Source organism: Rhamphochromis longiceps, linkage group LG4 (assembly GCF_057381845.1).
Source record: "Rhamphochromis longiceps isolate RC_006_pf linkage group LG4, R_longiceps_female_GT1.1, whole genome shotgun sequence".
Lineage (NCBI taxonomy): Eukaryota > Metazoa > Chordata > Actinopteri > Cichliformes > Cichlidae > Rhamphochromis > Rhamphochromis longiceps.
In genome coordinates, this window is record NC_140560.1 from 30,986,044 (window position 1) to 31,013,664 (window position 27,621).

The 27,621-nt window shown below is 39.9% G+C and overlaps 4 protein-coding genes across 8 annotated transcripts in view; all 4 read left to right on the top strand.

Annotated features, from left to right (window-relative positions):
* Positions 1–2,963, top strand: part of ppp1r1b (protein phosphatase 1, regulatory (inhibitor) subunit 1B) — a 32,965-nt gene extending 30,002 nt beyond the window's left edge. For all 4 annotated transcript variants that reach the window (XM_085404474.1, XM_085404475.1, XM_085404472.1 and 1 more), the window contains one exon: positions 913–2,963. In XM_085404474.1, the coding sequence (XP_085260600.1) occupies positions 913–1,076 (164 nt within the window). In that variant the 3' untranslated portion in view covers positions 1,077–2,963. The remainder of the gene's footprint in view (positions 1–912) is intronic.
* Positions 2,964–5,882: 2,919 nt separating this feature from the next.
* stard3 (StAR related lipid transfer domain containing 3) lies at positions 5,883–17,108 on the top strand. Its single transcript, XM_085404476.1, has 15 exons — positions 5,883–5,960; positions 7,294–7,532; positions 7,623–7,700; positions 7,954–8,031; positions 8,138–8,191; positions 8,498–8,609; positions 8,693–8,791; positions 8,906–8,961; positions 9,058–9,150; positions 12,463–12,525; positions 13,753–13,848; positions 13,938–14,017; positions 14,146–14,250; positions 14,378–14,471; positions 15,277–17,108. The coding sequence occupies exons 2-15, from the start codon at positions 7,320–7,322 to the stop codon at positions 15,418–15,420; spliced, it is 1,365 nt and encodes a 454-aa protein (XP_085260602.1). The 5' UTR covers positions 5,883–5,960; positions 7,294–7,319; the 3' UTR covers positions 15,421–17,108.
* A 590-nt stretch (positions 17,109–17,698) lies between these two features.
* LOC146672022 (melanoregulin) lies at positions 17,699–20,589 on the top strand. Of its 2 annotated transcripts, XM_085405273.1 has the most exons (6): positions 17,699–17,889; positions 18,028–18,302; positions 18,408–18,570; positions 18,786–18,876; positions 18,958–19,124; positions 19,614–20,589. In XM_085405273.1, exons 2-6 carry the CDS (start codon positions 18,205–18,207, stop codon positions 19,815–19,817), a joined length of 723 nt encoding a protein of 240 aa, XP_085261399.1. In that variant the 5' UTR covers positions 17,699–17,889; positions 18,028–18,204; the 3' UTR covers positions 19,818–20,589. The 2 variants fall into 2 exon arrangements, with proteins under 2 accessions (XP_085261399.1, XP_085261400.1); XM_085405274.1 differs by having other exon boundaries at positions 17,699–18,302.
* Positions 20,590–23,881: 3,292 nt separating this feature from the next.
* On the top strand, positions 23,882–25,667 carry tcap (titin-cap (telethonin)). The gene is made up of 2 exons (XM_085405276.1): positions 23,882–24,152; positions 24,397–25,667. Exons 1-2 carry the CDS (start codon positions 24,004–24,006, stop codon positions 24,785–24,787), a joined length of 540 nt encoding a protein of 179 aa, XP_085261402.1. The 5' UTR covers positions 23,882–24,003; the 3' UTR covers positions 24,788–25,667.
* Positions 25,668–27,621: the final 1,954 nt, after the last annotated feature.

Sequence of the window (27,621 nt, forward strand, 5' to 3'; positions counted from 1 at the left end):
ACCCAAATGTATTGGAAGTCTTGATGTGTCACCAACACCTATCCCAGTGCAAGAGGCCAGCCAGGATGTGCATCTGTGCAAATTTTAATCTCTGCCAAAAGAAAAACAAACAAATCTACATATCTCTTTGATTTAAACTTTTTTATATATGTGCATTTTCTTATTTTGCATAATAATCAGATTTATGTGCGCTGTGTGTTTGGTTTTATGATGCCAAATTATAGGTTTATAATCCCCATAAAGTCACACGAGAGCAGTGGCATTTCATTCAGAATTATTGCTCTGTCGGCCCAGATGACAGACTCTCTCGGTAAATCCCTTTGTGGAAGCCTGCTGAAACACAAAGTACCCAAACAGGATGCTAAAATATACTGATTGGGCTTTTTTGATGACAATTCATTTGTTCTTTCAGTCAAGCGACACAGTTCGGACTCGGCCTATCCTATAACAAACAGAAGACAAACCAAGGAACTCAAGTTATTTCATCAGGTAGCTGTTCATCATTTTCAGGAATGAACACAATCTCCTTTTCAGTGCGTCTGAAATACTAAGTGAGTTTGCAGTTTAGAAAAGACATAGAATAAGAATAAAGAAATAAAGTGAAACTATAAAGCTTCTTTTTAAAATGTTCTCACTACTAAATTAATTAACCAAGAGCACAAAACAGTGCAAAAGTCATGGGGTTTCAGATACCTGAAGCAGGAAATTGCTTAAAAAGCTTTAGCTCTAGAGTCAGTACTTGTGTCCTTCTGCCCAGCAGGCATCTCTTTTACCAGAATTTACTTTACCATTCCTTATTAAATTTGTGACACAATGGTATGGTATTGTAATGGTATCTACAGTTAGATATAAGCAAAGGTAGTTGTGATTTTTTTTTACTGCTGGTTTTGATACCAGTCTTTGCCTCCTCAGATCGCCAAGAGACAGCTGCCACTGAGCAGTCAGACAAGTTTTCCAGCGTGAGAGAGACGGCCAAGCAGATACAACCAGCACAGGAGGAAGATGAGGAGGAAGAAGACATGAAGGGGGACAAAACTGAAGCCATGACAGAGGAGAACAGTTGTGGGAGTAACTGAGAGAGAAAGATAGCGCGGGGAGAACGTTTGAAGGGAAGATGTGGGGAGACTCATGGTGGTTAAAATCTGAAGAACTCAGAAAAATCAAGAAATGGGTTGTGTGTCTTTTTAAATGTGTGTAGTCTGAATACACAGATGAGATGACAGCTGTCAGTAAACTGAGCGATGGATTCTTTCGTGACCTTAAACATGTGAGAAAAGGTTCTTGTAGTACTTCACCTCTAAAGGGTGGTTTTGAAAACGAGGACGAAGAGGGAGTTTTTGTATTAGTCAGCCTTTATGAGCAGGTGAGGAGTGATTTACTGACAGAGCAGACTACAGATGCTACTTTGGCCCTGGTGTCCTTTTGTTTATAATGACAGTGGAAGGGCCAAGGTCAGCGTGACCAAAAACCCTGCAAGACCAGACCTTCAAAGAAGGCTAAAATGGCCACAAGGAATACAAAGTTGACATTATCTTTCTCGGGTACATTTGATTAAAAAAAACAAACAAAAACAAACTGTCCTGTATTACCCTTTGTAAAAACACTTGAAGGTCTTTAAATGTGTGCGGTACGTGTTCCATTTTACTTTGAAACCACAGCCTACATCGTTTGTTTTTTGATTTACAGCACCCTCAGTGTTTAGTTCTTTGTGTGTGCTGCCATCTTGTGGTAAAAAATACAAATGACAGGTTAAAGTGCTACTGCGGCTACTTAAAGTTAAAATCCATAATTCAAATTCTGTTTTGATGCGATTTATGTTCTGCATTTTCAACAACAGCCTTTTAATTTTGCTGTATCTGAGCTTCATGTTGCCAAATCTTTGATCTTATTGATTATATCTTTAGCCTCTTGGAAGCTTGAATGGCGGTTGTTGCCAGTGTTATTTGTCACTGACAACAACAGAAGTCTTCAGCTTTCATTAAAATCATCAATTATTTCATTTCTATATAATAATCTACTTTTATTCTTGCTCTTTATGCTCAGCATTTACCAAACAGTCATGCTGTAGTCACTGAGTTTACGTTAAAACAATTTGCAATTTGTTCATGCTTAGATCAATGTATGACTCTTTTAGTTCAAAAATCTTTATCTGAAATTATATGAACTCTGCATTTAGCCTTGTTTTTTTTCTTTTAAACCTAAATTTAAAATCAGTCTGTGAAGCTACCTCCTATTTTTCAAAAACACCCATTTGCTGCCTCTGTGCATGGCACATTTGAACGGGATTCTTCAGAAACTTATTGGGGAAATTTTAAAAAATTAATTGAAAAATATTTTCATTTCTAATCTAGGATATCTCCCTTTTGTATGCTGACACTTTTGTAATGTTAGCTTTTTCTCATTCCCTAATCGTCTGTTGAAAGAGATATTTTTCTAATCCAAAATCCAGTTTATGGGGAGCACTGCTTAGCACTATCCTGCTTCTGTTACCTATATCCAAATACACAAATGAACCACAACGACTACTGTGCGACTGACATTTGGTAGACTTCCTTCAGCAACGAATTCAACTTTGTTTAACTGACAAAGCAAACCTAATGATAAAATTTCTAGTTGTGCCACAGGATGAATAAATCTCGCTGTTTCTATCATCTAGGCTGCTGTTTGTAAATAAAACTTTGTGAGACTTTTTCAACCTGTGACCTGCCTAAATTGTGGGATGACTGGATGAGCAGGTTATGTGTGCTGAGGCTCTTCAGCCAATAATGTCCTCCCTCCTTCTTTATAACCACCCCCCTCCTCATCCCAGGTCAGAAGAAACAATCGTGGAAAGACATGTACGAATGCTTAATCTGTGTTTATTTTTCTTTTTTTCCATTCTGTTGTTTCTCAATGTGATGTGGTTGTTTTGAAGTGAGCAACTGTATGATATCGAAATAAACAATTTTTCCTTTCTCTTTTAATCCAACCTAAATCTTACTTAAATCTTACGTCTGACATTTTTGCTTGGGAATTCTTTTAGATCTTTTTAATTGCATGTTTTTTAGACCCCTCCTACATTCACTGCTCTCTATCGAATTTATCCTTGAATCAGTTATGGACTGTCAGGAACTGCAAGTAGAGGATCCAGGTGCAGACACAAGACGGCAGAGGTTAAATCAAAAACACACCGTTAATTAAGACCTTTGGTTAAGACCAAATCTAAAGTAGTGATTCAACTGATTCTTAAAATAGGTAGGGAAAAAAAACAGACACTATGACAAAGACTAAGGAGCAGGGTAGGGCTATTTATACACATGGGGTTAATCAACGACTGTGAAAGCAGAAAGGCAAGGAGACATAGCTGAATTCAACTGAGAAAATCAGACAACAAGAGAGACATAAAGACAGTCACAAGACACATATACACACAGTTTAGGAGTAAGATTTTTCCCTGGTTCCCAGAGAAGACTGATTCATAAAATAATTATTTTTTTAAGCTTTACTTTAACTTCACTTTCATGTAAAATTGGGAAGCTAATGGGCTTAACAGAATTTTTTAATTATTTTACAATTTACAGGCTGGGTAAACTCCATTCAATTTATTTTTTAACAAATGTCACAGTTTATTTCATCAAAACAGTTTCCTTTTATCTTTAACAATGTCCACATTATTATTACATTACACTAGGGATGTCAAATTCACTTTACACCGTGAGCCCAGTTTGATCTGAACTGGGCCAGAGGAGTGGCATTCTCATAAGAAACAAATTAACAACTTCCACAGAACATCTCTATCTATGTGATAAAGACATGGTGTTGTAGAAACAAAAAGAAATCTCAGTACAACTCTTGGGACTTGAATAGTAATAAAGAAATGTGTCAAATTAAGGAAAATCTTCAGGCAGCTGACTCATAATCCTGTAATTATAAAACACAAGGCTTTTGTTAATTTTCATGTCCTTTTATTTGTTATTGTGTATCCTCAAAATTTCTACAGTAGAGTATGAAAAAAAACCCCAGGAACTTTTCTGTCATTTATTTTTTTGTAGCATGAATGGCCCATGGGAGAGGTCTTTATTAGTAAAGATGAAGCTATAAAACCTATGAAAATACAGATAAAAGTGCAAAATTATAACCTTCATGTTTTCCAAAGCTGTCCAATAGGGGTGTATTAAAGTCATTGCCAGGCCGATTTTTGGGTCCTGGGCCTTATTTTCTATTATTATTTTATTTTATGATGTTATATTATATTTTACTAAAAGAGTTAGGTCATTATTATCCACATTGCCTTCATTTCGATATAAGAGCTACTAAAACAAACAGTACAAGAAAGAAGAACTCCTAAATCTAAAAATTTATTTTAAATAATATAATTTTTTTGCGGTATATAGTCTTCATGCAACACCTTCTTAAAGTATGTGCCAAATATTTCTTTCAGTCATTCCTTCATTCATTTGCACTCCAGTTCTTTCATTTGTTGGCATTCCCCACCCCTTAAGCAAAGGGCAGAAAACAATAATGAGCCAGAGCTAAAAATAACTAGACCATTCATTATTTACACGTTGGCTTACTTGAGCTTTAAACTAATGGAGTTAAAGACCAATAAGTAAGTAAATACATAAATCAATACTTCCTTATAATTTTCTCTGGCTGTTTCAAACCCATTTTGCTTGCTCATTTGTTGTTGTTGGTGGTTGAAATATTTTGTATCCCATGTATTGTAATGAGTTAGGCTCGCATTACCAAATACTGTTTCAATGTTCCAACTAGACCTCATCTTTTGTTCCAGCAATACTACATTAGCAAGTGGAGATAATTATAACTAACATTGATTTTATAAAGAGGTTTCAAAAAATACATCAAATTCGTCTTAAATAAAAGACCAAAAGGGGCAGTGTAGGTCCAGATAGATAACCTAAAACTTTATATGACAGTCCAACTACATTGTATACCAATATTTTTTTTTTAAACGGCAAAACAGCATTATTAATCTCATCTAAACCGTAAAAGAGGAACAATGTAAATACTTAATTTTGTATTGTGAGTTTCGATTGTATATTTCATATGCTGCATGTGTACGTGTTGGCGTAAATAAGTACCACTTTCGATTTCGAACGAAACCGGAAATACGTTACGGGTTATTCTCTGGCATCCTTTGACGGAGTCTGCTCTGGTCACTTGATTAGTTTCGGAGTTGTTGATTCAACTTTAATCCAAATTTGCACACCAGTCTAAATACAATTTTTAGATAAAGATTAGCACGAATGCATGTGTAAGAGTTATTCAAGGAGGATAAAGATTTTTACCGACCAAATGGTAAGTTTGTTTTGGTCTGAAAATTAGTTTTCTGCCCATTTAAACCTTTCAGTGTTACAGATGAGCGAAGTGCCCATACGATGGCACTCAAGAGTCTATTTAAATCTCACACAACTGACAAGTGACATTTCAGCGTATAATATTGTCAGATTAGTCGCAAGCTCGACCGATTGTGGAATAATCATGCCAACTGGTAGTCCGTTATAAAATATAGTAGTCACACTCATTAAAGTCTATGCCAAAAAGTGTTCCACTAATATTATTCCTTATGGTTATAGACTGGATACAGAGACATACAAGATCAATAAAAAGTGTAATGCAGTGTTTCAGTAACAAGACGATCTGGATTTTGCCCATGGTCACTAAAAATCAAAAAGCCAAAACCACGGGCAAGAGCAGTACTAATAAAAAAAAAAAAACATGCCTCTTTATATGATAGCTTGGTCGTGTATTGAAAATGCCAAATGACGGGAAAAAGAAAAACACACACACGAATACAAAAACCTAGGGTGAAACTTCAGCGTGTGGCAGGTGGCAGGGAGAGAGTTGCGATGGTGATCACGTGACACCCGGCGGGTGAGCGATTCATCTTGTTGTGATACTTCTTCTTTGGAAGGTCAGCCCGGAAGACTTCGTAAAGCGATGATGCTACTGTAAATCAAGTAAGTTCAATACCTTGAGTTTTCTTTATGAAATACTTAAAGAAGGATTTCTGCCCAGTTTCGCAGTGTTGCTTAGCGTGCCCGTTTTGTTACGTTTGAGGAGTGTATTTGTTTCTCCGTAAGTGAGACCAACTTGTTATCGAAGCGAACAGTGTAAGCTAAGCGGCAGCTAACAAAATTGGCTATTGGTTATCTCTTAATTATCCAGTCCGTGCTTTTCTAGAAGAAAGACTTGAGTCTAGCTATTGTTCCCTGACATTATTGCCTTCGTGTCTTGTGTTTGACAGTTTGACAGCGTTGAGTTAGCTTGCTAACAGGAATTAGCTCCCGGACCTTCAGGCTGTTTTGTTTTTGGCACAAGTGAACAGGCTAGGGGAGTCACGGGATCTTAACCTGACTTTAAACTCCGCTTTAGCGGTTTGTTAACTTAATTGATGTTCTTTCAGTTAATAGATAAGACATGCTTGATCACATCTACCTGTCAACGTGTACCGATGTTACGGAGTTTGTCCAGAGGTGATTGAAACTCACCTCCGGCTCAATAATGGCTCAGTGGTGTAATAAAACCCGCTGTCTTCCTGCTTCGTGGGAATTGTTCTCCCAGACTCTGATGTCACACCAGAAATGTCCCTCAGCTAATGATTCGTGACTACAGACTTGCTTTCAAGAAGTCACGTCACATGCTTTACGCAGTATTAACGTTGGAGTCGTTCATTTTAAAAAGCTTTTGGCGGAAGATCAGATATAACACTCATCGTTTAACACAAACACACAGGCTGTTTGTTCTTGTAAAATAAGGCAAAACTAGCAACGCTTGCTGTTTGTCTTCACCATAGGGAGGTGAAAGGAGATCACGAGACTCCACTGAAGGCTAGTTATCGTCTGCTGTTTTCACCAAAAAAACCCCAAACAAAAACAACCCCAAAAACACAGTAGGTGGAGGTGGAAGAGTTAAAAATTTTAATATTTTATTGTTGGGAGTGACCAGAATGGACAAGATGAGAAATGAGTTCAGGTGGAGCGGTTTGGAGGCAAAGTAAGAGAGGCAAGGCTGAGAGGATTTGGACATGTGCAGAGGAGGGATAGTGGATATACTGAACTAAGGATGTTGAATATGGAGCTGGCAGACTAGAAGAGAAGAGCAAAACCACAAAGAAGATTTATGGTTGTAGTGAAAGAGGATATGTAGAGGGCAACCGCGACAGAGGAGGTGAGATGGAGGCAGATGATCTGCTTTGATGACCAATAGGGAGCAGCCGGAAGAAGAAGAAGAAGAAGAAGAAGAAGCAGCGCTAAACATGACAACCACACACTTATGTCTGTTTTGCTGCAGGTGGATTTTCCTGTGTCACAGCAGGAATGCATGGTGGAGCCTATGGGGAGCTCGGGGGCAGCCTCCCCGCCATCGCCTCCCTGAATGCTTCCTACTCTACATCGATGTCCATCCCATCCCCGTACCTGTTGACACCACCTGTAGAGCGCAAGAAGATCTCTGACGTGCGGCGCACTTTCTGTCTCTTTGTGACCTTCGACCTTCTCTTCATCACCCTTCTCTGGATTATTGAGCTTAACGTGAGTGTGTGCTTTCACTGTTCTTGTTGCTGTTGCAGAACTAATGGTTAATTCTTGGTTTGATGTGATCTCTGCCCTCTTCTTCTGCAGATCTCAAACTCACTTTGGGATAGTTTAGAGAACGAGGTCGTCCATTATAACTTCAAGTCATCCTTCTTTGACATTACTGTAAGTGGGTCAATCCAAATTTGTGTTTATTTGCATTCAGTGTTGAAATGATGGGTCATTTATTACCACGTTATTCTAATCATGCTTTGATCACAATGAGCAGTTACTTATGTGTAACCTGCTCTTGTAATTCCTCCTTTTGGGTTGGCAGATTGCATCATTATAGACACACAAGGGGAAATCATTTGCAACGTCAACATGTAATTAAAATGAAAGGTCATTTTCTTTTTCTGCTTCTTCTTCCTTGTCTCAGCTCCTTGCCTTGTTTCGTTTCCTGTGTCTTCAAGTGGCCTATGCTGGTTTTCGGTTGAGGCATTGGTGGGTTATTGCGGTAAGTCATCTCAGTTACAGTTAAACACACACTGAATAGTTAATGTAAAGTCTTATATGTTATTTGCCAGACATGAGCTATTTAACATTTTTTTTAAACTCTTCAGATCACCACTCTGGTAACAACCATCTTCCTCGTTGTCAAAGTTATCATATCGAATGTGAGTGTCCTCTCTTTGCTACTCTAACACTTTCAGAGCCTGTATTTGTCTATGTGAACGGTTTGCAAGCATATCAGTTTAAACCACTTCCACTTTTTCACTTCTGGATTTAAAGGCAGTTATTCACAGTCTGAGCTGATAAGACTTTATGTGATTTCTTTTTTTGGAGTGGTTCAAAATTAGTTTATGTAGCTTTGTAAACTTTTCACATTTGACATTAGGGAAGTGAACCAACATCAAATGCAGCACACTCATCTGTTTTAGAAGCCGAAGTAGTAAAAATAGTCTTTGATTTCTATTTTGAAGAAGCAAAATGCTTTTGGCTATGTTCTGCCCATCACCTCGTTTGTGGTCGCCTGGTTGGAGACCTGGTTCCTTGACTTCAAAGTTCTCCCTCAGGAGACTGATGATGAAAGAGGTAGGATAACAGTGCCCGATAAGTTCAAATGCTGCTTACACAAAGCTGTCTGATTCTTAACTTCTTTTCTTTTGTTACCTCAGCATACGTAGCAGCAGTGAATGCAGCTTGTGAACGAGCCCCTATTTACTCTCACGCTGTCTCAGATGGACAGTTCTACTCTCCACCTGAATCTGTCGCAGGTGAATGTTTGTGCAAGTGGTTTCTTAGTTAGGGTTTTTTATTATCTCTATTATGATTGTACATTTCATATTTAACCCAAAAATTGAGTTATGGTCTTGAACTTGTGTCTGCAGACTCTGACGAGGAGCCTGATGAGGAGGGTCCTGGGCGTAGAGCTATCACTGCTCAGGTAGCTTTTGTTATACTCTTTATAATCAGCCCCACTGACTCCTGTTCTGATGATGATTTTCTGCTTCGTTTCTCACTCCTCTCACTCTTATTCCAGGAGAAGGAGTATGTGAGACAGGGTTATGAGGCAATGTCTGTGGTGGAACAGATCCTAGCCCAGGAGGAAAACTGGAAATTTGAAAAACACAATGTGAGTACATGACTCCAGGATGTATCCACTGAATGAATAGCTTTTCTGTCTTGTTCACGTTTGAATGCACAGTTAAGACGTTTGCTTACATAACTAAAAGATCATATCACTGACGCAGATTTCATTGCTTCCTCGTGCATTCTTTTTATGACAGACAGAGTGTTCAGGGTGCCTTTGTTTTAACACAAACATATCTCATAGAAAACTTGTAATCAATACTATTGTCTTCACTGTGACACCTAATTACTTTTTTGGTTTTAAAGATTCAATTGCCTATCAAAGTGTCCCTTATAGTTCTTGCGATCAGCAATAGAGATGGTACTTTAATGGCCTCATTTCTATTTTAGGCAGCTGATAAGCAACAATGAACTGTGAATCACAGATATAACCGACAGAGATACTGAAAGATACTGATCCTGCAGTTTCCTACACACGCCAGGTTACAAAAAATGACTAAAGCACAGGAGCCAGCCATCTCAAGCAGCAGTTTAATTGTTTCTTTCTTTTTTTTTTATTTCTTCTCTTCTTTATATTTGAGAAGTGATGCACAAAAGCACTGATTTCATAAAATAGGCAATACCTTTTGTCAGATTTAGCTACTACAGTACTGTGGGAACGTCTTGAACCATCCCTTGTGTCTTTATATTTTGCAGTCGATGAGTAAAACTTTCTTGTAAAAGGCAAAAGAAGAAGTGGCAACCCTAAAACAAAGTGTTTACATCATATGATCAACATGTGAAAGTCATGTTCTTAAGAAACAGGAAAAAATCCAACAAAGACCTGACTCATGACCTCAGAGATGCAGCTTGCTTTTCAATTGATCACTAAAGTTTCATCCAAAACTGTCTCAGTCAAAGGGTGGCTGTCAGGAAGCCATTTTTAATGAAGGAGCACAGAGAGAAAATGCCGAGGTATGACATATTACATAAGAACTAGACTGAACATCAGTGGCAACAAGTCCCATGGAGTGATGAATCCAAATTTGAAAATTTTTATTCAAATAGTCGTCAATACAGTGGGGCAAAAAAGTATTTAGTCAGCCACCGATTGTGCAAGTTCCCCCACCTAAAATGATGACAGAGGTCAGTAATTTGCACCAGAGGTACACTTCAACTGTGAGAGACAGAATGTGAAAAAAAAATCCATGAATCCACATGGTAGGATTTGTAAAGAATTTATTCGTAAATCAGGGTGGAAAATAAGTATTTGGTCAATAACAAAAATACAACTCAATACTTTGTAACATAACCTTTGTTGGCAATAACAGAGGTCAAATGTTTACTATAGGTCTTTACCAGGTTTGCACACACAGTAGCTGGTATTTTGGCCCATTCCTCCATGCAGATCTTCTCGAGAGCAGTGATGTTTTGGGGCTGTCGCCGAGCAACACGGACTTTCAACTCCCGCCACAGATTTTCTATGGGGTTGAGGTCTGGAGACTGGCTAGGCCACTTCAGGGCTTTCAAATGCTTCTTACGGAGCCACTCCTTTGTTGCCCGGGCGGTGTGTTTTGGATCATTGTCATGTTGGAAGACCCAGCCTCGTTTCATCTTCAAAGTTCTCACTGATGGAAGGAGGTTTTGGCTCACAATCTCACGATACATGGCCCCATTCATTCTGTCCTTAACACGGATCAGTCGTCCTGTCCCCTTGGCAGAAAAACAGCCCCATAGCATGATGTTTCCACCCCCATGCTTCACAGTAGGTATGGTGTTCTTGGGATGCAACTCAGTATTCTTCTTCCTCCAAACACGACGAGTTGAGTTTATACCAAAAAGTTCTACTTTGGTTTCATCTGACCACATGACATTCTCCCAGTCCTCTGCTGTATCATCCATGTGCTCTCTGGCAAACTTCAGACGGGCCTGGACATGCACTGGCTTCAGCAGCGGAACACGTCTGGCACTGCGGGATTTGATTCCCTGCCGTTGTAGTGTGTTACTGATGGTGACCTTTGTTACTTTGGTCCCAGCTCTCTGCAGGTCATTCACCAGGTCCCCCCGTGTGGTTCTGGGATCTTTGCTCACCGTTCTCATGATCATTTTGACCCCACGGGATGAGATCTTGCGTGGAGCCCCAGATCGAGGGAGATTATCAGTGGTCTTGTATGTCTTCCATTTTCTGATGATTGCTCCCACAGTTGATTTTTTCACACCAAGCTGCTTGCCTATTGTAGATTCACTCTTCCCAGTCTGGTGCAGGTCTACAATACTTTTCCTGGTGTCCTTCGAAAGCTCTTTGGTCTTGGCCATGGCGGAGTTTGGAGTCTGACTGTTTGAGGCTGTGGACAGGTGTCTTTTATACAGATGATGAGTTCAAACAGGTGCCATTCATACAGGTAACGAGTGGGGGACAGAAAAGCTTCTTACAGAAGACGTTACAGGTCTGTGAGAGCCAGAGACTTTCCTTGTTTGAGGTGACCAAATACTTATTTTCCACCCTGATTTACGAATAAATTCTTTACAAATCCTACCATGTGAATTCATGGATTTTTTTTTCACATTCTGTCTCTCACAGTTGAAGTGTACCTCTGGTGCAAATTACTGACCTCTGTCATCATTTTAAGTGGGGGAACTTGCACAATCGGTGGCTGACTAAATACTCTTTTGCCCCACTGTATGTACAGAGGAAGTCGGGAGAGAGGTAGAAAAGGGAGTGTCTACAGCCATCTGTGAAACATAGTGAGTTCTCTGTCATTTCAGCCAGTGGTCTCAGGGATCTTGTTAAAATTATGAACCTAGAAGAGTGCCATCAGATTTCGATTTGACATGAAATACAAGCTAAAAGGCATCTGATTGACAAAGGCTTCTTTTTCCAGCATGATAATGATAAAAAACCCACACTGCCAGTTTGGTAAAAGCATCTGGTTTCACTAAATCGCTGCACCCATTTCAAATTTTCCTTGCTAAATATACAGAAATGAGAGGTGGCTCAAGACTTTTGCTCAGAACTGTAGCTAATTTTCACCCTGAGCAGGTATACACACTATATTAAAAGCTGTTTTTTGAGGGGAAAATAAAGGCCCCACAATCAAATCCCTTTAAACTCTCATAGAACCACTATTAAGGTAAGAATGTAATCAAACAGGTATGTTGGCACCACAACACCCAACTGAAACCTAATTTTAGCAATGCAGCATTTTTCTCTGTAGGAGGTGTATTTCTGTATCAGCTCTTTTAATTACAATGAAAACTACATTACCTGTCTTACTAGTAGTTTATTATTCCTGCGTTATTAATTCATATCTGTTTTTACTCAAATGAAAGTGAAAGTGTCAGTAATACTGTGTCTTTTTTTCACCTCCCATGACAGGAAATGGGCGACTCAGTTTACACTCTGGAAGTTCCTTTCCATGGAAAGACTTTCATCCTCAAGGTGCAACAGTCTTCTAGTGTATTCAGTATCTCACCAAACATGCCCTGCTACATCATGTTTAGATAGGCTGCATTTGTTAATAGGGTGAATTCAGATATGTTTTCAAGCCTCCCTGGTCTTTTTACATATACAACTCATATCGCCTTGGACTCCATTATTATAGATATCAGCGTAAAGAGCAGAACAGGCTCTGAATCCGTCAGCTGTCACACTTCTTCCTAACACTCTGCTACAAATGGATCAAGTTCTCTTGCAGCTGATGGGCCTGTATTTGCACAGTTTCTGCTGCTGAAATAATCAATAATTGCATGCTAAATCCAATTCGATACAACAGAGACTCGGTGCCTTGCACAGAAAAAGCTGATTCATGTGTGTACAACTTCCCATTAAGGAATTCAGAGGAAGTTTGCTCTTTATTGGAGACCTCATAACTGAAGGGACTTTGTTTTCCAAGGTTTACAACTGTGCATTTATTATTGCAGCAGTCTCAAATTTATTTTTTCTTTGACACACTACTCTTGTGTTTCAGTGTGATGTTTATCTGGCAGACTTATTTCAATCTTGCTTTTCCTTCCAAGCTAGATAGGCACATTAAAACGCCATATACGTATGAACAAAATGGAAAGCAAAATGAATGATGTAAGGCCAGGATTAAAGTGTCTTGTAGATGTGTCGATTGATAGCTGCAGACACTAAAGAAAAGTTGCTGCAACAGTTCTTATTATATATTATATATAGAGGGTATGTAGACTTCCACATAGAACCTCTTGAATAGTTTTCGATGACAAAATTTGCATCGCTGGCATGGAACAACCGTCACTGAAACAAAACGCTCTTTGTAGAAGTAAATATTACATAATAGGGATTTCCAACAAGACAATGGTCATAAACAGACACAAGATCCTGTTTTGAAAGTAGTCAGACAGGCCATTACAGATTAGTGAAGTAAGGCCTGTTCTGACCTTTGCTTCGGAGGGAAAAAGTGCACCATACAGAAAAGAGAGCTTTAGATATTTTCATATCATCTGCAACAGAAAGTAAATGGTAAATGGCCTGTATTTGTATAGCGCTTTACTTAGTCCCTAAGGACCCCAAAGAAAGGGGTAGAAAATAGCCCAAAGTACATGCAGACAGCAATTAGGTGTCATGTCTTATAGACATTTTTTTCTTGTAACTGTAGGCTATGCTGGACATTAGTTTACAGCCTTGTTTTTTTCTCCTCTTCAGGCCCTCATGCAGTGTCCTGCTGAGCTTGTGTATCAGGAGGTGATCCTGCAGCCGGAGAAGATGGTTCAGTGGAACAAAACAGTTTCTGTCTGCCAGGTCAGAAGTCTTCCTGCTGTTTTTGCACATTTTTCACTGTAATCCTGTGGCGTGCTACAGCTTGATATCTCTTCCCGTCTTATACTCAGATCCTTCAGAGAGTTGACGACAACACTCTTGTCTCATATGATGTATCTGCTGGAGCAGCAGGGGGAGTTGTCTCCGCAAGGTACATCAGCACAACATCCTACCGACTTTTCTTTCTGTCATCTGTTCTTGCTGTCCCATCTGTATCGTTTCTTTTCTTCAGGTCTGAATAAAGTGTGTTTATTGGGTGATTGATTTTTCTTCCTTCAGGGACTTTGTTAATGTTCGCCGAGTGGAGCGCAAACGAGACTGTTACCTGTCTGCTGGCATAGCAACCAACCACGATGCCAAACCTCCAAGCAATCGCTATGTCAGGTCAGACCTTGCCTCTGGCCTTGTCACTGATCCAGTAAATTAGAACATTGTATCGGTTTGACAAAGGGCATCTGTGTTAGTTTAACTTGTATAACTTTGTCTTTTTTTGCTTTACTGCTGGTCTCAGAGGAGAAAATGGGCCCGGAGGTTTTGTGGTCCTCAAATCCAGCAGTAACCCATCCATCTGCACTTTCATCTGGGTCCTCAACACAGACTTAAAGGTGTGAAAACACATGGTGGAATTACTCTTGAATTTTCTTTATTTTTACAATATTCAAGATGTTCTTTCCCTTTGTACAATTAGAAAGAAGTTGTTTTCTAAATTATTTTTGTAGCAGGACACTGCAGCAGGTTGGGCCCCCTTTTGCCTTCCGAACTGCCTTAATTTTTCATGGCATAAAACATTCCTCAGAGATTTGGGACCATTTTACATGATAGCGTCACATATAAAACCAGTCTGTGTTATAGTACATTATCATGCTGAGAACAGCTGTCTGAAGATGGTTATACTGTGGTCAATATTACTTAAGCAGTGACATTAAACCCACATTGTTACCCGAGCACCACCCTGGAATTTTTCTACCAATCGAATATTGTGGCAGAAGTCATGACTCATCAGACCAGGCAATGTTTTTCCAGTCTCATTATCTTGGTTTTTAGCCTTCCTTCCCACCAGATTAAAAAAAGTTCACTAGCTTCTGACATGAACAAGGCATTTTCACCCAGAGAATTGCCACTCACTGCACATTTCCTCTTTTTTGGACCACTCTAGAGATGATTATGTGGGAAAATCCCAGCAGATAAGCATTTTACTATGTCTACGTGCCTAAATGCACTGAAGTTCTGCCATGTGATTGATGGTTAGATATCTGTGTTAACGAGCAGTTGAACAGGTGTGTGTGTGTATAAATAGAAATTTTGCAGAAAAAGGCAAAATGTAACAGATATAGGTGAGATAAGGATCAAAAACAAAGGAATATGAAATGTAATACAAATATTAAAAAGCAATTTTTTTTGTTTCATCAGGGCCGTCTGCCACGCTACCTCATCCACCAGAGTCTGGCAGCCACAATGTTTGAGTTCATGTCCCATTTACGCCAACGAATTATCGACGTGCGGCCCTCTCATCGTTCCCACCACCACCATCACCACCACCACTCTCAAAACTAGAGAGAAGTTTTAAGTGGTCACTTGAAAGGTCACTAGCCAAAACTGGCCATCACGGCGTCCGCTGAATGCTCCCAAGCTGAAGGGATGCAATTATGTACCTGACAAGGTTGCAACTTTAAGCAAAGGAGATGTGAGACATTTCCCATGTTTCAGCCACACAAAGTGAGGAGTTATTCAGATATCAAAGACTAAACATTTTCTATCATTTTGGGGAAGTTTAAGTGTAATCACAAGCGGAAATTTTTGCATGGACCTGTAACCCGTTTGCTATGTTTCTCGCTATGTAATGAAAACTGTTTTCTGAGACTTTACAGAAACAAGACCTGGATAAAAAAGTGATTCCCAATGTTGGAATCTGTGTTACAGAATAGCTATAACAGTAGTATGACTGAAACAGCTGTCTCTCTGAGCCTTATCTTTCTGCACACATTGTTAGTCATTGATTTACTGCTTTTTCCTGTGTGTGTGTGTGTGTGTGTGTGTGTGTGTGTGTGTGTGTGTGTGTGTGTGTATTTTCACTGCACCGTCATGGATTTGTTTTTCTGAGGCACCTGCCTGCACTTCACAGCCATATTTCTACACAGTTTCTTCTACTTTACTACACTGTGATACATTACAGGGGGCTCTCTGCTATCTGGTCACCACTAGAGGGAGACACCACTGATCCACACAGTGAAGCGTTCTTGGTTTGACACCAGCTTCTGTGCCATAGTGCAACATTAAAGCAAACATTTAATTACTGTATGGTTTTTGTTTTTTTGTTTTTTTTTTTTAAATGCTGCTTTTGTTTTGCACTTTGGGATCAGCCAGGAGTTCAAACCAGGACCTGGATCAGCAGGCTGTTAGACAGTTAGTACAAAAGATAATGTTCATAGGTTAGGATGCTGTATACTAATATATATATTTTTTTGCCAATAACCTCAAGTGGCCTTGTGTTGAAGTAGCTCGACTTATTTGTCATGAAAGGTTATTACTATACTGCTATAATTAGATTAGGCCCCCTGTGGCCTGAGGTGTGGCACTGAATGAAGTTTTGTTAATGTTTTTAATCATGGAAAAAAAAAAGAAGAAGACATCCCCTGCAGCTTAAGTTGTGTATCAGTGTTATGATGTACCTCAGAAGATCAATTTTTAGGATTACATCTGGAATCAAAAGAATTTAAAAGATGAAGTTGGTTGAAGTTATTGTGAAGTTGACCTGAAGAGGGTGCTGGTCTTCCCTGAACTTTTCTATATTGGTGTAACGGAAATAACACTTGGTGGTGTAACTGTGACACCCACACGACTGTGAGGCATTACTCTTCATAAGCTTGTGTATGTAGTCACGCTCAGAAATCATTAAGCCCTAATAAATCAAGACTCATTTACAGTACTTACTGTACTGAAGGAATGTTGGAAGTGACAATAAATAATGATATCAATAATTTGGTGCCTTTTATCAGAGTAGTTTTACATGCCAGTCTTTTGTTTTACTTTTCCATTTATTTCCTGCTGTTATGTCTGTGCTTTCGTATCCTCCACAAAGATTATTTACATAAACCCTGCTTAGAATACTTAACTGTGTTTTTTATAATTTTAAATTGATTTGTTTATACAAACATTTTAATTTATGCTCATCACTACTGAACAAGATTTTTTACTGAGTCTTAAACAGTGTCTTACGTCTAATAAAATATATGAAAAGATGATCTAGCTCTGACTTCCTTCAACTCACATATTTAACCAGTATCTGTATTAACTTGTATAAATCTTGTGCTCTTATTTTTGAATATATTTTTTAACATAGGTAGATAGATACCCTTGTAGTTATCTATCTACCCATCCATTCCTGCATCCATACATACATACACACAAGAGTAGCTTCTACCCATATGTTTCTCTGTGGGTGCTTATGTTACGAATAATAACGCCCTGTGTCTGCAGCCTTGCATGATTTTCATTGCTGCACTCACAGAACTTTGCCAGAGGTCACTGTTCTCTGTGTGACTTAATCAAAAATAAGCATGAAGCGTTTTCAAAAGTTTTCAAAAATAAACTGATACAAAGAAAATGTTTATTTAAACACAGAACACGATTAAGTAATGCTAAATAATCCAGTTGCATAATCCCTGAATCGACACTGCAACGGCAGACTTGATATGGAGTGTAATTAATCTTACTGCTGCAGAAGAGATCTGCTGTCCTTGGGGCAAAACACATTGCTTGAGAGATGAAGCAGCTCACATGATTGTGCTGTGACTGTCTTCTGAGGATGTGGGTGTGGGAATTTGTGTTTCTTTTTGTTTTGATGAGAGCACAAGCGTCCCACTGCTCTTGTTGTCCTCCATGTAAAGCTGATGAGAAGCATCGGTCCTTGGGCTGCCGTCATCTGCCTGAGCACTTTTCCATCAGGCCAATAATCTGGAGGGAAAACCTCTCATCAATTTGGCGCTCCAGTGAAATCCTGGAAAATGGGAAGCTAAAAACTTGGTAGAGTTTTAGATCTGTGACCTTTATTTTGTAGCTTTTTTCCTACTTGTTCTTATTTATGATGATTTTTATTCGTTCTTTTTATTAGTGGAGGGCTTGAATGTTGTCACAGCTGCTTTTTCCTTTGCCAAAATATAGGTTTTGGCTAAGGTCCGCTTTGTAAAGAATCTCTACAGAGCATCCCACAGGGACTGTGACAGATTCTCCTCTGGCATCCAAGAGGGCGTTCCACTTGTGAAAGAACTGAAACACAACTTCTCTCTGGATTATCTGACATTGTGAACATCCACTACCAGCTGACTCTGTTCTTAATAGATGGGTTCAGCCTTTAACAGGTTCTGCATGCAGTTCTGCTGCTGCTGCTGTGTTGCTGATGATGAAGAAGAAGAAGATGAAAAGCAGCCTTTAGTACCGTAAGATGACACAGACAAGCATATCATGTATATCACGTACAGCCAATGTTTGAATTTGTGTTAACAGCTCGTGTCTCTTCTTGTCTGCGTTGGCTGACCGCACAGTGCGGATCCGTTGGACTATTTTACCCGTGAAGTCCAGAAGCGTCGAGATGAGGAAACAAACCTGTGGAGTGAGCCGGGAGACCCCAGCCATTCGGAGAGACAGGATGACCGGGTGCTCTACTCTCTGCTGCAGGCCAGGCAGAAGACCCGCATGGGCTCCACGGTATGTGGGGCAGGGACTAACAAAAATGTGTTTTTTCAAGGTGGAAAAAAAGAAAATCTGACACAAATAGCTTAAAAATAACTGTATAAGTTGCAGTTCAAATTTTACATTTGAAATGCAACATTTTACATTGCACTGTGAGTACTTTTTGGAGGTTATTTGATTATCCGGTTAATTTAAATGCCTTTTGAGGTTATTCTCCTTTTCTTGTCCAGGGCTATCGTCGTCTGAGTGTTGATATCGAGGCCATGAGAGACACACGCAGAGAAGTCAGAGAGAAATGGAAGACAATCCTGGAAAATCTAGGTGGGGCTTGACTGATGAGACATGCTATAGTCTGAGAGATTATTGACAATCCATGCTGAGATTATCTGCCATATTTTCCAGGTTTTATGGCAGAAGCAGACTCTCTGCTGGCTGTGTCTGCTGGGGGCTCACATGACCGCATGCGTAACGCCCCGAGAGCACGTGCCCTCCTTCACACACTTCACTCTGAGACCTCCATCTTCAACAGCAACAAAGAACCACCACCAGAAAGATATCTTTTCATCCTGGTGAGAAAACGGGGCTTGCTGGTGGGAAGTGCACCATCACTGAACTTTGACTTCATACTAAATCAGATTAACTTTGCTATTGCCTTCTGATTAAGGTTTGAAAACAGCCCTGTGAAGTTTAGTTCGAGTCACAAGTAGATAAACTGCATCATTCATGGGCAAATATGATCGATATTATTCTTTAATAGATTGCCAAGGCTGTCCAGCTCTCATTATAGTGTAGATTGTAATGAGTTAAGATGGGTTAAGTGGTTTAGTCCAAATAATATCAGTTTTATTTAAGTTGTAACATCAAAAGAGTAGGAAGCTGCAATTTAATTCGGCTTTTTAAAAAACAAAACAAAACTCAGATTTCATTCAGCTTTGTATCATGACAAAGAAAGGTTGGCATATTATGGATACAACAAAAATCCCACCTTTTTTTCTGTCTGTGTTCATATTTGGTTCCGTTCTTTTGCTTCAGCCTGTTGTTTTTCTCCTTCTTTACAGGATCGTCTCCTGTACCTAGACATAGCTGAAGATTTTGTGGCAAAGGCAAAACGCTTCTACCCTCCAAAGGATGACTCTGACGAGGAGACGCCGGGTCTCTCCGTAAACCTGCCGCTGCTGCTGGCCAGGATGGGGGCCATGAACGGAGGAGGGGAAGATGAGGAGGAGCAGAGCGAAAAAGATGATGAAAACTTGAGTGACTGAGCCCAAGATCTATGGGCTGCAGTAATAAGAGACACAAAGCAGGGGGCAGTAGTCATCAACCCTGGAGACCTGGTTGACAGCTTTGCATAGCTCTTATTCAAGTGTTTGTTGCCTCATACAGTGTTGTTGCTGCTTTTTTGGAAGTTCTAGGCTAAAATATTCCCCTCTCTCATTTAGCTTGACTCTTTTTTGTTTAGTCTGGCCGAACTCTAAAAGGAGATTTGCAGATTTTGAAATGAATCCCACGGATGAGTATTAACTGTGTTTTTTCTCTCCACCAAAGAGTGTTATCGGGGTTGTAGGCGGTTCATTGTTCATGTGTTGCGAACCTTCAGGGTAACTATGTTCTTCTGAGCAATGCTTCTTTATAGTTCTGTCCTATGATTATCAGCACTCATTTCATTCAATCATATGATCAGTAAGAACGCGGAATAAATAGCACACCGATCTGATGTCAGACTTTCCTCTAAAGGTTTTACAGGAAAGAGTGTTTGCATGATCACTGCTTTAACTCATTTGAATCTGTATGTGGTTTAAAATATTTGAAGAATAGCAAAAAGAAATGCAATGCGAGTACTGTAAGTTGAATTTTTAAGTTGGTTGTTTGCGTGACTGAGATGGAAGAATGTTTTTCCTGTTCAGCAATTTGCTGAAAATGTGAAAAATTTATACAAGTATGCGATAGTTTGTGTTTTGGTGTGAAGTTACCTTGAAATAAAGTTCCAGCCTAAAGCCTGTTTTATGTAATGTCACATGCATCTTTCTCATGTCAGGTTGCTTGCTATTCATAAAGTTACATAAATTCAAACGAGTGAACTAGACTCTAATTTTCAATGATATTTAAAATTACGTTCAGTTAAGCGTACTGAGCAATGGAAACTGTGGCATGGGAGCAACAGTCTTTTGAAGTGGAACGTAAGAATCTTCTTCATCTGTCTGTATACTCTCATGTGGCCCGTCAGCTGTGCATCCACGGCTGGCTTGGACTCTGTCCCTGTTCTGAAGCGGCATGTCCAGCGTATGACCGTCCCAGTGAGACCAGGCCGGGTTGCAAGATGGATGGTGATAATGGTGTTTTGGTAGTCAGCTGTTTGTTATTGTTATGTAAGAGAGAGCAATACACTGTCGAGGGCACATGTTTGAACACGGCACCAGCCCGATGGTACAATGGCGCACAGATCCACAAATAACTGGTAACAACTGAGTTATATGAAGCACAAAAGTTGATACTGTGTGCAGGAATTAATACAAAGCCAGATCCCTTCTTATTATCAAGTATAAGTGTCAGGTTGACCTGTTCCTCTCTCCTCCCAAAGTCATTTTCGTGTTACAAATAAATCCGACTTAAAGTTCCCCTCTCACAATATTTTGCCATATTTACCACCTCCTGACAAGCCTTGGCTTTATCCTGCAATTGCCCTTCTCTTTCTGTTTTCCCACCTACTCCCTATCTCTTTTGCGGTGACAGCTCATTTAAATGTCACTTTGCAGCAGCTGTGGCGGTGTTCTTATGCAACACAAAGTTCTTCCCGGCCGAGCCAGGCCTTGTGCAGGTGGACAGACGAGGACGGTGGGGGGTGATCACTGTGACAGACCTAACCTCATCACTGCTCACCTTTACAAACTATACACACACCCCTGGCTCCATTTGCATAGCATGACTCACCCGAAAACAGCTAGGAAAGGGCTATCTGATGGCCTCTTGGATTTTGGCTTGTGCGTGTACAAATAAATAGACAGCACAAATTTAAATTGTCACTCTGTGTATTACAACTGACTGCTTCACATAAAGTAGCTTCTAATAAGACATGACCTCAACACAGAAGGAGCTTGCATGGTGACTTACTGGGTTTCTGAAATGGCATTCAAGGTTGTCATGGTGTCATAACATGACTGAATCAATGACCCAGGAGATGCTTATCGTTTTCTTTTCTCAGTATGACACTGAGCGACATTTTACATATGTACTGGCAGCCTGCTGGGAGATTGTTGAAAGAAAAGTGAAATATTTTTGGAATTTGCAGGCAAATGGATGTTAGCCTTTAACTGTTGCCTTAAATATGCACGACACGAAGAGTCAGTGGTGAGGAATAGCATTAATTTACCCGAAGTCAAGAAATATACTCAAAGAATCACAAAGTTATGATCATATTTGTTTTTCAGACAATCTGGCACAGTACAGCAAAAACCTTAAAAGAAAATAAAAAATCGATTAACACATCAGGCTTCTTTTGCTTGGGATGATTATATTTTATGCTGTGTCTGAGGTATATGATATCTGGTATATGATGATATCAGTACCTGATGTGGATTAGTGAGTCAGAAACGGGACATCAGACCAGCAGATAACTGTCAGAGGTGAGTGTGTGTGTGTGTTTCACAGCCTGTAACCCGAGTTGATTATGGCCTGCATGGCGCTCTTTCACTGAGGTAATGAATCACTGGAGACTGAGCTCTCACTGCTACTGTGAGACAGCGCAGTGTAATGGCATCTAATGAGGGGGTATGATGTTGTCATGAAGCCTGGCGGGGGTATAAACTTATTCAAAGCTGTATTATGAATAAAAAAAACAGCATGAGAAAAATGACACTGCTATTTGTATGGCTTTTTCACCATTTTTCTCACAACTGACTGTATATAAAAGATGGATGTTGCCACTGTGACATAATGTGGTTTGTGAACTCACATTTTACACCCTCTATAGCTTCCGTGTTATTTTTGTTTTTTGGAGCCAGAGGTGACAATACTTAGGCAAGTGTGTGAATGAAATGCTAATTTGTCAGCTAGCTTGACAAATGCTGTCCTAAAGCATGGACATAATTTTGCATTTCTTTATCCTGGTTCTCATTTTGATGTTTTTTGGCTTCATGTCTAAAATATTGTGGTTAACACAAACTTTAGATAATTTTCCCATGTTGTTATAAATATTTAGTCAGGTATTTGCTTGTTTATCTTACATTATAAGCAAGCAAATTACTCATGAATTTTGATCCAAGAGATGGCGTGTGCTGCCAATCATCAAATTAGACTGCAAAAGTTAGCTTGGTATGGCCACCTTTATTCTTTAACCTGAATGCTGGTAGGCAAGCTTTTGTAATTTCTTCAGAAATTCTTCAGTCATCTTTAGAAATATGGGTTTCAATCCATGACTAATAGTGCTCCATTGTGTTTTTCCATATATATATTCTTTTCCTCCATTGGGAGTGTGTTTGGGATCAATGTCATGCTGAAAAACTGAAGCAGTCAAACACTTAACATGCCAGATAGAACTGCATTGTGAATCAAAATCTGAGGGTTGCATCAATCTACTCTGACAAAATCCCCCAAACCATGACAGAGCACAGAGATGAGTCCACTGTCAGAGGCTATAAGATGATCATTTGTAACCTTCGCTAAAGCTTCTTCTGTACTGTAATGAGTTCTGAAACCTGACTGAAACTCTTCAAATAAACCATCCCTCTGCAGATTATCAGTAAGCTGTTTTACATCTACTTTTTCAAGATTTTTTTTAGATGAAAGGAAGGTTGAAGATTGGCTTATAATTAGTTAAAACCGTCGAGTCACGTGATGGATTTTTAAGTAACTGTTTACAAAAAAGAAAAAAGAAAGAACTGGACTGAAAATTAGTGGGTAGTTTCTGGCTCTACAGGGTTGGCTTCGGTTGGCTCTCCTTTGCTGCTTTGTGTATATCATGGCTATAATCTTATTAAGATTCCTCTGCTAAGTCTAAACCATTTGTGTCTGTCTGTGTACATGTTTACATTATTCCATCCATAGTTTCTGTAATATTTCCCCCTCTGTGATCACAGGTGAAGTGGAAAGAGTTGGGCTGAGTGATTACAAGAGCAGGCCCAGCATTCAATTTGAGAATCAGGGGATTTTCAGCCATATTACCCCTGAACCCCACTGCAGGGAAACTTCCAGCTGTCAGGGAATGAGGCACGGAGGACTTGGTGTCAGATGTCCAAGCACACTGATTGTAGAGTGACAACATGAATCTAAAATAGAAACAGAGCATCTATAAAAGCTGTGGACAGTCCTAAGCCTGGACATAGACAGCACTAAGAAGGACAGAGATAGTGGAAGAGTAGAAGTAAAGCCGACTGAAGCATCACTGTTTCCTGTTACCTTAGGACTGATCAACAAGACCCACTCAAGGCGATAAATCTATCTGCACCTGAGAAGATGCCAATCTGTACCGTGCTGGAGAAGAGCAATGGTGTGCTGGTGGGAGCTGAGCTGACCTGCAGTGTGAGGGAAGACAACAAGGCTCAGAGGGAGAGCTATACTGCTGACTGGCACAGCGTTAGTCTCAAGACTCAACCTCAAGACAGGTAGGACCAATGAGATCATGTCTTATTATAGGTAAGACCCTATAATATGATAAGTTGCTTTTAAATGAGAGGAAAACATTCACTAGGCTGTAATTTCAAACTTTTCTTACTCTCATAAAATATGGATGAAGATTGACTTGAAAATTATTCTCATAGTGAAAAGCAGTTAAATGTTAATTGGGAAGGTAAATTACAATAAGGCCCTCAGTAGTTTCTAACTTCAACTTTCCTTTGATGCCCACAGGCAGACCATGAACATGAACGACACTTCTCGTGGGGAGACTCTGTCCCGGCAGTGGCAGGCACGTTCACTGACACAGAAGTGTCCCTCTGGTGTCTTTAGGGTGGGCACAGTGGAAAGAGGGGTCAGGGAGCACCAGTTGCTTCCAAAGAGAAACACCCTCCCCTTGCCCATCTTTACCCCCGCAGAGCTGGGCGTCAGGCTCGGACGTGGAGCGCCACACACATTGGAGGACCTGCAGCCATTTCCCACTCCAGATGGAGTGTGTCCCAGCAAGAGGACGGTGGATGAAATCACCAGAGATCTCCCTCCAGTCAAGCCGACCCTCATGGAGTTTGCCAAAGCACCCAAAGCCCTGGGGCGCTCCATGTCTCAGGAGGCCCAGAGAGGGTGAAAAACAAAAGGACAAAAGAAAAAGATGGGATGCTAGGGAGAGACGAGAAGGATGACAGATGGGAAAGAATATTCAATAAGCAGAGTGTGTCTGGAAACATTATGACAAGATGTATATAGATTTACCTCTAGTGACACCTAATACTGTAGAAGTTTAGCACTCTAAATCTCATATCTTGTCATTGTTGGCATTTTATAGTGATTGGTATTAGAAATGGTTATGAGAAGATGTTTGCATTGGGACAGGGAAGCAAGGTGTTCTCTTAGCTGTGCCAAAGCCAATCTCTGCATGTGCTGGCCAGCTGGCCTCGACATATCTGTTAATCGTTCAGCGTGACCTAACATTTGTATGCACTGGTGCACCTTAACCATTTCTTTTGCCCTTTCTTTGCGTATCGGAAAGTACAGTCTTCATGGTGTAAATGAAAGTGTTCAGAATAAATAAATAGATGGTAAAGTATAACAAAGGATGGGAAGAGAAGGGAAGAATCAGAGAGGAAATGGAGGGCTGAGGGATCAGGAAACATGCCTTAGAGCTGGTCAGCCTCCAGGACTGCCTGCCAGTCTTTCATCTGTGTGAAGGGTACAGAATGCACTGGCAAGATCAAACGCTGCAGCTGTAGATATGTGTGTGTCCCTCTCTGTGTGAGTGTTGGCACGTCTAATCACAGTAACTTAGGAAAACCAATAACCTTTTTTTTAATGTGCATTAACTGATCTGCCTTTTTAGTCGAGTGGCAGCTCATATTTATATCTGATAGAGGAACAGATACTGTTATAGCTTAGAATACCTGTGGTCATGTAAATGAATCTGAATTGTGTGCAACAATGCTGTAATATTTTGTTAGACATCTATTATTTTTACTAATAAAAGGTGAACTACTCATCACGTCTCTGTCTTTATGGTTGATGCCTGAAGTGCAACATAAACTTAATTTGATTACATTTTATTTGTGGTACAACATGAAAGAAAATAGCAAATGATTAAAGCCTAATATAGAGTAGATTGTTTTTCCAAGGATTCGGGAGGGACATCAATAGCTCTACAATGACCTGCAGGTTTACCACTATGTAAACCGAACAATATAATAGAATGGATGAAAATGTATTGGTTCCTGAGGTCAGTTGGTTGTGGGTGGAAGAAAGGGAGAAAATAAATATAAATATGCAAATAAATATGCACGCAGCAACCAGAGGTTAGAGCCCAAACCATGACTTGTTCCGGTAACAGAACAAAGGATCACTTGCATTATGAAAACATGCATGCACATGCTCCGTTATGAGACAAAGATGCATAAACAGCTGGGGATCTGTCAACTATAATTTAGATAAGAATGCATTTTCACTGTGCCCTCCACCCTTTAAAACAGACCCCACTTTACGTCCCTCATTTATCTTTCATGTGTTTGTTCTCAATCACAGAATGCACTCATCCGCTCTTAGTGTGCACAGCTGAAATAGAAGTACTGCCTCACCCCATCTCCACTATATCTCTATGTACAATTTACTCAGTCTAACTTATCAATTATTACTCCTGGCATTAGCTGCCCTTTTCCAATGAAACTTAATTCCTCCGCTGATTATATTTGTCTCTTTAACCCCTTCTGACTCATTGTCTCTGTGTGATAGGCAACGCGTGGTGGTTTGATATTAATAGCTGGGTAAACATTCGCATTGCCCTGGAGACAGGCGAGAGACAGCCACGAAGGCACGCTCTTCCCATTTGAGCTCTTAATCCTAGTGTTTTATCTGAGATCTGGGTGTGCTGGCTTCAGTCTCTATCTTTTAAATCACCCTCCCACACTGCTGCTGAAACACTGTGCTAACTACTCAGCGCTGTCACAGTACAATCGAGATTTCAAACTCCAAATGAACGAAGGTTTCGAACCTCGAAACAATTTTCAGCAGGTGCCAAGGAATGTGAAAATTGAGATGGCGTGCGTTGTCAGAGACAAATCCATTAAATTGACACTGAGATTTTTTCCTGTGCCTCAGCCGTCTCGGCTGCAAGGTCCTTTCTGTATTTGGCAAATTTACCCTATCTGCTGCTGCAAGTAGGTTAATGTGAACTTTGAGATCTGAGTCCAACTGTCTTAACTCATGTGTGGGATGGGGATTAAACTTGACCTTGCCTGTTTTCTTGCCTACTTTCTTATTTTTTAACATACCCAACATTTGAATGAAAACTATTTTCATCTACATGGACAATGTTTCCTGTCATGAACAGAAGAAATAGTCATCACTGTGTCAATAAGAGAAGATCAAACAGTGGCACACTGCGAGAGGTGCTTTTCCTAATGTCTCTCATGGCATATATGCTTTAAGCATGCAGAGTCACCACTGATGCTTGAAGCATCTTGCTTGTTGTCTGTTTCTCGTCGTGCTTCTGTGATAGATGTCACCATGTGTTGCTGCTACCTACTGGATAATTTGGGTAGTGTAAGTTGAACAAAGACTTAAAAAAAGAAAAGGAAAAAAGAAATTTTTTATCTTTCATAAAAAATCAGATGTATATATTTGCAATAAATAAGTAAACATCAAACATAAAGATGAAATCATCATCTTTGTTGCCCATTGCAAAACCCAGCTGGTGAAAGCATTAATAATCATCTTGCCTTCTTCTCTTCTTCTGCCTTGGCAGCACTGTTGTCCTTTGTAAAAAGAACAAAGACAAAACATTACAGAAATCTAAAGCTTCTGATTAACTCATCTATTCAGCCATCCACAATCAACTGCGCCATAATCACAAGCAGTGGCCCCAATCAGTACCCTTCTCATCACAATTATTGTGATGCTTGCTGTTGTCACCTCTTTGTCATTCATGCTGTTTCAAAA

Coding starts and splice junctions, on each gene's coding strand:
- tcap (XM_085405276.1), top strand. CDS start 24,004: ATGCCAATCTGTACCGTGCTGGAGAAGAGCAATGGTGTGCTGGTGGGA. Junction 24,153..24,396: donor AAGACTCAACCTCAAGACAG/GTAGGACCAATG, acceptor TGATGCCCACAG/GCAGACCATGAACATGAACG.
- LOC146672022 (XM_085405274.1), top strand. CDS start 18,205: ATGGGTTCAGCCTTTAACAGGTTCTGCATGCAGTTCTGCTGCTGCTGC. Junction 18,571..18,785: donor AGACCCGCATGGGCTCCACG/GTATGTGGGGCA, acceptor TTTCTTGTCCAG/GGCTATCGTCGTCTGAGTGT. Junction 18,877..18,957: donor GACAATCCTGGAAAATCTAG/GTGGGGCTTGAC, acceptor CATATTTTCCAG/GTTTTATGGCAGAAGCAGAC.
- stard3 (XM_085404476.1), top strand. CDS start 7,320: ATGCATGGTGGAGCCTATGGGGAGCTCGGGGGCAGCCTCCCCGCCATC. Junction 7,533..7,622: donor TCTGGATTATTGAGCTTAAC/GTGAGTGTGTGC, acceptor CTTCTTCTGCAG/ATCTCAAACTCACTTTGGGA. Junction 14,251..14,377: donor CCAAGCAATCGCTATGTCAG/GTCAGACCTTGC, acceptor TGCTGGTCTCAG/AGGAGAAAATGGGCCCGGAG.